Source organism: Orcinus orca, chromosome 1, assembly GCF_937001465.1.
Source record: "Orcinus orca chromosome 1, mOrcOrc1.1, whole genome shotgun sequence".
NCBI classification, from domain to species: domain Eukaryota; kingdom Metazoa; phylum Chordata; class Mammalia; order Artiodactyla; family Delphinidae; genus Orcinus; species Orcinus orca.
In genome coordinates this window covers 93697286-93705684 of record NC_064559.1, presented here as the reverse complement: position 1 = coordinate 93705684, position 8399 = coordinate 93697286, and the positions used below count along the sequence as shown (strand labels likewise).

Here is an 8399-nt window from a genome sequence, read left to right as displayed (position 1 = left end):
AAGCAAACTACCTGTTTCTTCTCTCCCTGTCTCACTGTTTCTCAATATTTTGAAATACTAGTTTGGATACCTAGAATTGCATAAGACATAGTAAGATATAAATCCACTTACAGATAAGAACAGGTGTCTATATTTGTTCATTTGTTCCCTCCTCTTGTCTTCCGGCTGCTGTTTTGAAGCATTTTGCTGGAGGCAGGCATGTACCAAAGAGATTGTCAATGCTTGGATGAGTCCTGTTCTTAGTAAGAGTTCTAGAAAAGTATTCCACAGTTAGGCTGATTACAGATGTAGCTAATCTATTTTCCCTCAGCTAGTTTTCTGTGCTGCCAGGTGTATAACTGTCTGTCTTCCAGCTATTCTTCCCCGCACATCCCTGTGTGAACGTGGCAACAGAGAAAGCAACTTCTGCAAATCCCTGCCTGGAAACGATGGATCCTGCCCACTCCCTTTTGGAAACAGTGAGGATCAGATTTTAGACCATGTATGAAATAATATTTCTAATCCAAAGGAGGAAGTGCATTGAGAGTCAGCCCCAAAGTAAGCCCCTTTCCCTCCAGGAGGCAAGTTCCCTTGACATTGTTTTTACAGACAATGAACAAACCCCATGTTTTGTAGCATTGTAAACTTATCTTTTCCTTTTCTGGACATTCAAAACCTCAGACATCTGTAGAGCACTGAGCAAGTTTATATTTTCTGTATGTCTACTTTGCAGGAGGATTTTTCTGCCTGTTCACTTTGCATTGTTGCGTCAGCCCTTTCTTCCTTATCTCTTCCAGAGGCTGGAGAGGCAGAAGGAGGCTGAGAGGAGATGGTATTACAGAGCTGCCATCTGATTGGCTGGACTGTCTTGGCTGGGCTATAAATGAGACCCTACAGGCTTGGGAGGGAGAAGCTCAGAGGATTCTGACAGTATCTTTACCGGAGAAAAGGCAAAGTGTGCTCAGAACAGAAGCCACAGCTCTTCCTGCTGCATTTCTTTCCTAACGTGAATCCCACACTACACAAGATGTGCAAAGGACTTGCAGGTCTGCCGGCTTCTTGCTTGAGGAGGTAAGATTATTTTCAGCCACTAAACCAGATAGTGTTAAACTTTCAGATAGACTTTTTAAGTTGTTTGCATATCCTACTTACTAACCTGGTTCTTTGGAATTAGAAACAATGTGGTGAGGAGAGCATCAGCCTCCTAGCTTTCCTTCAAGACTAGCTAGAAATTGTGACTTGGGAAGTGTTCACTCCAAATTTTGGCATCCCATATGTTGCTTTCTATGACCTTAGTCTTGAGGACTGTTCTGATCCTCTGACCAAGCTAGTTCTAATTAAGAAGTGATATGAGGTTTTTGGACTATATACAGTGGTCTGTAACGTCTCTACCTGTGTTACTGTTATTTGAATATCACTGAGGTACGTAGAATCATGGGTCTGGGCTTTCTTATTGTATACTAGATCTCGTTTTGGGGAGGATACCTCAGAATGAAGTTTGGCTACATCACCAGAAAGGCACTATGCTGTCTGTATGATGCTGCAGTATCTTTCACTCTGTGTCCTTATAAGCAAATGTTACAATAAAATAAGAGTTTCAAAACTAGGTCTCCCTTATCTCTCTGCCCCTACCTCTAGTTCTCAAAATGCCATATGTGATTGGTGGTTGAGAAGTATTGATCATAACAAATCAGCTAAGGGCTCTGTGGAAGATCTCATCTTAAAGACATTGTTTTGTCAAAGTACTGTCTCTTGACTAAAAAAAAAAAAACCTTAAAGATATGCAGCTACTCATATGTCTTTGCCATTTTAAAAAAGATATAAATAAATGCTTTCATACAATGCTCATATATTAGTTAGCTGAAAAACTACAAAACTAGTGCCTATTACATTACTTAATCTTATAAAGTAAAAAGTCAATTTGTACATGTACCACCCCCTCTCTTGTTCCTCTGCAAACCTTAAATTTGCAGGTGAAGTCAACTTAAATTTCAATTCAGAATTATCTCAGAAAGCACAGTCTTTTGTGTAATCCTAAGGAGTTTACCTCCTGTCATTCAGGAGTATGAAAAAATAATCTGTTTTTGTTTTTCATTCTTTCATGGCTACTTTAAAATGAATCAGGAAGGTCTGGCAGGGAGCACTTATGAAAACAGTGGCCCTGACCTCCACCATTAATTTCCTGAACTGAATAGAGCAAATCAATCCAAGCTTCAGTTAACTCATCTAGAAAATTAATCATACAAAATACAGGAGTGTCAGGAGAAGGTTATGCTCTGGTAAATATTTTAGGAGACAGGTGAGTAATTACTCTAGAGCTTTGCCTTCCAGGAGCTAAGAGGCTAACCTGGGGAGGTAAACTCTATATCAGCAGGGTCAACTGCTCTTCCCTTTCCTCACTGGTGAACTGTGAATCATCTTGTCCAGCACCTTCATTCTCACATTGGTGCCTGAGGCTTCAGGGGGAACGTGAAATGCTCAAGGTCACGTAGGTGGTGGGTGGCAGAGTGCAGATCAAATCCAGGTTTCTTACTTCAGAGGTCAGTGGAGTCCTCTTGGTTTTTATGTCTATGGTTCTATTGTGTTATTAGGACAAGTGTAATGTACTTGCTAAGAGTACTTTCAAGTCTTCATGAAAAGATTCTGCGTTGGTCAATAACTGTCAGATCTCAGCTGGACCTGGCATATGGAAACATGAGATGATTTCTATTTTGACCCAATCACAATATACTTACATTATCACCTTAGAATCACTGCAGGCTTCATGATTAGATCTTGCTATCATTAAGGAAGAGTTTGTATCCCGTGACCGCTTGGGGAAACAGAGGAGGGAGGAGAACAGTCTTGTGAGGGAAAGAAGATACTGTTTTAGGGGCAGCACAATAATATAATGGATTTTAAACTTTCTGGAGAAATGCACATAGATAAGGCATTATTATATCAGTAGCCATCCTTGTGGCTTCATTTTCCTCCCTCTAAACAGGAACAACTCGTCATTCATTTAGTCTTTCATTTCCTTCAAAACAACATTTCTCCTTTAAAACTGTATCTCAGCTTTTATAAGAAAAGAGATCCAAGCAAAAGAATAAATAACAAAAAGTGAGGAGGTTGAGCTCAAAGCTTATTAAAAGGTCCTCCTTTTTGAATGAGTCACATGCCCTGCCGTACCCTAGCGACCTATTAAACAGTGACCATAAGCTGGAAGCTCTGCTCCAATTAAATAATCAGAGCTTCAGTGATGACTCTTGCTTGCTTCTCCTTATTATTGTTTTTGAGCCTCAAATGTGCTTTATAGTGTAAATATCCTTATAGTGTAGATGTTAAAAAGGAAAGTAGTAGCAATAGCAGGAAAGCTTGCTTTCCTTAGAAGCAAACCTGCAGGAGCTCAGGTTTCAGCCTGAACATTTGTGTTTACCCCCTCATTTTCCACTCCTCTCTGCTGGAGCTGCACACCTCCATAATGTGACTTGCTCACCACATCCAGGCTGGAGTCGAACAAACCCTTACTTCCTCAGGTTCTTCTCCATTGCTCTGCTAGCAGTGAGGCAGATGGAAGTAGCAACTACCCTCCAGAAGGTGGCGCACAACAAGCAAGTGCTATATTTCACCGTTCACTGCTTGCTCTCCAATACCTAAAACTTACTCAGAGAATAGTCAAGTTTTGAATGTGTTTCTGCTGAAGATACCTAAGTGTTCCTTTGGTCAAAATGACAGGTTTACAGAAGAGGCTCCGCAGGTAGACTGAAGGGTCAGAATTCCAGTTACTGATGAAGGAGGCTGTGCTCCAGGTTTTGCAGTAAGTCATAGGCAGAAGCAGAAGCAGAATCTCATTTTCCTGAGAGTTCTTGCCAGCTTCAACTCCTATATCCTAAATAAATTACCCCTGCCCCTTTACTAGTGATGAGCCCTTTGAACTGTACCATTAGGGTATCTTCTAAAGAGAGCTCTGTATCATTCTTCTTTTTTTTTTTTGCCCTCTTCTGTGCAGTGCAAAAGATATGAAACATCGGCTCGGTTTCTTGCTGCAGAAGTCTGATTCCTGTGAACATAATTCTTCCCACAGCAAGAGGGACAAAGTGGTGATTTGTCAGAGGTAAGAGAAAAGGCCTTGGCAAAGAGCCACTGCGTATTAACTATCTGATGACAGAGATGTTCTGTAAGGAGAAAAAGAAGTGATGTCCCTAGTTGACCTAGATTTGGATCATGATGGCCTCCATTTCCATGGAGATCACGTTTGCATTTGAAATTTCCATACATCTAGTGGAAAGACGGCCCTGTGCAATGACAGGTCTCAGCGTAATGATGGAAAATAAAATCTCTGGGTTTTATTCAGGATCTTAAATGTTTTGCCCCCATTTTGTATCCTAGCATTCAGGTTATTCTTTCTCTGTAATGTCTCTAGGGTGAGCCAAGAGGAAGTCAAAAAGTGGGCTGAATCACTGGAAAACCTGATTAGTCATGAATGTAAGTATGACAGCTTCTCCCCCAACCTCCACTCCCTGGGATGAAGATATAGCACACTGGATAGACAAGTTATCTCATATTATGCCTGATCTCATAGGAATTACAGAAAGCCCTGGATTTCTTCTGCATTTCAGACTCAAGAAAATCAGCCTGCTTAAAATTTTACCAGATCCTAGAGCTTTGTGACATACAATAGAAAGCTCATACACAAACCATCTCTTTCATCACATAGGAAATGGGTAGAGGAAAACCCCCAAATATTGAGATTTCTTGCAGAATCGACCTCAGTTTCTCTTTCCCAAACTCACTTTGGCAATTGAGGGCAGCACAGGCATTTCAGAAACATAACGCTTTCTTGAAAGAGACTTCAAACATCTGACCTCCAGTGACCTCCCAAAAGGAGGAAATAGGGCACTGTTTGAACGGATGCCTTGTTCCCTCAAGCACCCCAGCTTTATCTGCAATACAGTGCCCACGAGGGCAGTCACTGTGATGACAACTGGTTCTTTCTCCTCTGTCACAGGTGGACTGGCCGCTTTCAAAGCTTTCTTGAAGTCTGAATACAGTGAGGAGAACATTGACTTCTGGATCAGCTGTGAAGAGTACAAGAAAATCAAATCACCCTCTAAACTAAGTCCCAAGGCCAAAAAGATCTATAATGAATTCATCTCCGTCCAGGCAACCAAAGAGGTAGGTCTGCGTGGCAAAGAACTGTCTGCATCCTAGTGAAATTTTCTAGACATTCAATGGCATGGATCCTTAGACGATGTGAATTAAAGGTACAACAGTGAAGCAGGTTATTACAATCTTGACAACCCCAAATAAATAAGTTAAGTAAAAAGCTCTTTCATCCAGATGATCTCCCGTCATGAATTTTTTTGGAGGAATATCCCAAGTTTGTGAGAAATCATTGAAGTTATTGCCCTACCCACCCTGAAGCAGTTGAACATTTTATGTTCTCTCACATGTGCCAGGGTCGAGCTGAATGTCCTTTTTTTCACTTCTGGGGTATAGAGAGTGCACACAGTACAAAGCATGCAGCCTCCCATCCTTATGGGGTAAAATGTCTAATGAAGCCTTGGACTCTGGCCCTTAGGTAAACCTGGACTCTTGCACCAGGGAGGAGACAAGTCGTAACATGCTGGAGCCTACGATAACCTGCTTTGATGAGGCTCAGAAGAAGATTTTCAACCTGATGGAAAAGGATTCATACCGCCGCTTCCTCAAGTCCCGATTCTATCTTGATTTGGCCAACCTTTCCAGCTGTGGGTCAGAGAAGCAGAAAGGAGCCAAAAGTTCTACAGACTGTCCTTCCCTGGTGCCCCAGTGTGCCTAATTCTTGCTCAGTGGTGGAGGCCGAAATGCCAAGACTCTATGCCTGGAAAACCTGAGGCCAAATATTGATCTGTATTAAGCATCAGTGCTTTCTTCACATTGTAGCCTAGTGTTCATGCTGCTGGCTATGTGTGAGTCACTCCCATACAAAAACTAGATTTTGTTTTGGTGTTCTGGTGTTCATCAGGGCAGGACCTCATTCCAGTCCAATTTTCCCAAATTCCTTTTAGGGTGCCATGTGAGCAAGTATCCAGATAATGGCCTTGTGGGTCTGGATTTTCTCTCCTGCCAACAGTGTGACCTCAGGTTGGTTGGTTGGTGGTTGGGACACTTCATGTGACATCCACAGGCACATGTGTTCTGTTAACCAGCACTTTCTCCAAACTCGAGATGTTTAGATGAGGTTGATCTATTTTATGTACATATGTGTGTGCATGTGTGTGTGTCTATGTATATATATATATACACATGTACATATGTACATACACACATTCTGTATATATGTATGTATATATACATACATATATATTTTTGCAAGAATGGCAGGAAAGACCCTAGGTGCTCATAACTAGAGTGTGTGTACATACATACATGCGTGTTCTGATCCCCAGTCTTTCACTCTGCAACTGAACAGGGCAAACTAAACCAGCTGCCCTGCAGGCTAAGAAAGGAATGCTAACCTGTGGAAAGTTGATTCTGTAAAACTCCATGAGTTTTGCTAGAGAAACATCCCAGGGATTTCATGCTTAGTTTGACCACCGACAGCCTCCAAGTTGGATAGTATTCTAAGGCGCAAACATAAAGAATCTTATGCCTGCCTGACACGGGGCTGTCTTTAGCTGGTTATCACTAATGGCACTTTTGAGTCCCCAAGCTGCTGGCCTCCCCTTCCTCGCTTGGATGCCTGGTGCATAATAGTGGGAGCCAGATTGGTACGGAGTTGGAGATGAGGTGCTTGAACAGAATGAAGAAACTTAGGTAGGGCCTCGCCAGCTCTACCTACTATAAGATGCTGGCTGAGTAAGGGCACAGGATTTAAAGATTAGCATTCTTATCCCCTACTCTTTTTTCCTCTCTTGATTAAGGTGCTCTTCTCATTTTGATTTTCCCTGAGAACTTTAGCCATCAGATGAGGCTCCTTAGTTCACTGTGGTTGTTTGTTTCCCCATAATGGCTCTAGGCTATTTGCCTATTCCTTATAAACCAGCATCAGGGGAGAGATTCTATTTTATAAGGGGGGAACATGTTTTCACAAACTGAAAAGCCCTCATAAGTTTCTTTTTTGAAGGTAGAATCTGGTTCATTCCATCCCAAACATCAGGACTCACAGACTGAAGGCATTTCTTTCTAGGCTCTGAGATGAGAGAGAAAAGAAAAAAAAAAAGGAAAAACGGATACCAATTTTTAGAACTACTGTTTAGAACTTTTCTCAAGGCACATGAAATACTTGAAAATGTCTCCTTTATGTTATTTATGATGTTTTGTACAGTGTTTTTATTACTGTATCGTTTTATAAATGGAGGTGCAGGATATCACCTGAATTATTAATGAATGGCCAGGAAGTAATTTTCTTCTCATTCTTTTAAAACTACTGCCTTTGAAGTGCACACACATGCATACCTGAACACTGAAAGGATTTTTCCAGTATAAATTACATGCATGGGCACCTTCGTGGCTTTTAAGCCAATAGATGTAATAGGCTGCAAAATGAAGACACCGGAGCGTGTGTATACAGATCTCAATGTATTAAATGTATAGGTTTCCTCAGTTGTACACTTTTTGTCTCTCTGGCAGTCTTGCTTTCAGTGTCCCCAGAGTTCCTCATCAGTGCCCCTTTCTGTTATATGCAGTTCCACACTTTGTCTCTAGTTAACTCCAGGATCCAAACGTGGTAACTCTATTGGTCTTGCCCTATTAGAACTGTTATGACTTTCAGATTGTATCTGTACTCACAGACTTCTGTCTCACCAATAGGTCTGGAAAGTCATTCTGAATGAGAAGTAAATTATTTTATGTAATACTTTGCTCAAGTGTGTTTTTCCATTGTATTTCCCCCTTATTTCGTCACTCTTTGGCATGCTGAGCTTACTGCTTGTGGTCCATGGACAGAATACTCCTTCCATATGCATGCCTATTTTGATCATCATGTGCTTTAAAGGCCTCAGAGCAGATGCTTCCAGTGAAACACACGCATCTTAATAATAAGGGTCAATAAATGCTTCATAAAAAACTATCTGCTTGTAAACACATTAATCATCCACAGAGGCATGTTATGAGAAATAGCAGGGTGTGGAGTGATTATAGAAAATGACTCAGACCCAGTTTTTATCTCTCCCATGCCAGCTCTGGGAAAGAAATCAGCAAAAGAATATTGTATATTCTTTGGTTCCTGACACTGCTCTGCCTGCCTTTAGTCACAGAACCAAGGCAGTCTTCGGAGACTTTGCTGAACAGATTTGGTGGGTTACTGGCAGGTTCTTAGTAAGTTTTCAAGGGATAGGGTTCACCTTCCAGAGCAGCGCTTCCTCTACTTCCAATTACCTGCCTGACTGAGAGAAGATGAGAACAGTAGGAGACTGAGGAGGAGGAAGGGAGATACAGATGGCTGAGAGACGGATCCC

The 8399-nt window shown here is 41.6% G+C and overlaps 1 protein-coding gene across 1 annotated transcript; it reads left to right on the top strand.

Moving 5' to 3' along the window:
- Positions 1–781: 781 nt before the first annotated feature.
- RGS4 (regulator of G protein signaling 4) lies at positions 782–7169 on the top strand. The gene is made up of 5 exons (XM_033409774.2): positions 782–1050; positions 3968–4072; positions 4382–4443; positions 4967–5133; positions 5540–7169. Exons 1-5 carry the CDS (start codon positions 1007–1009, stop codon positions 5777–5779), a joined length of 618 nt encoding a protein of 205 aa, XP_033265665.1. The 5' UTR covers positions 782–1006; the 3' UTR covers positions 5780–7169.
- The last annotated feature ends 1230 nt before the right edge of the window (positions 7170–8399 follow it).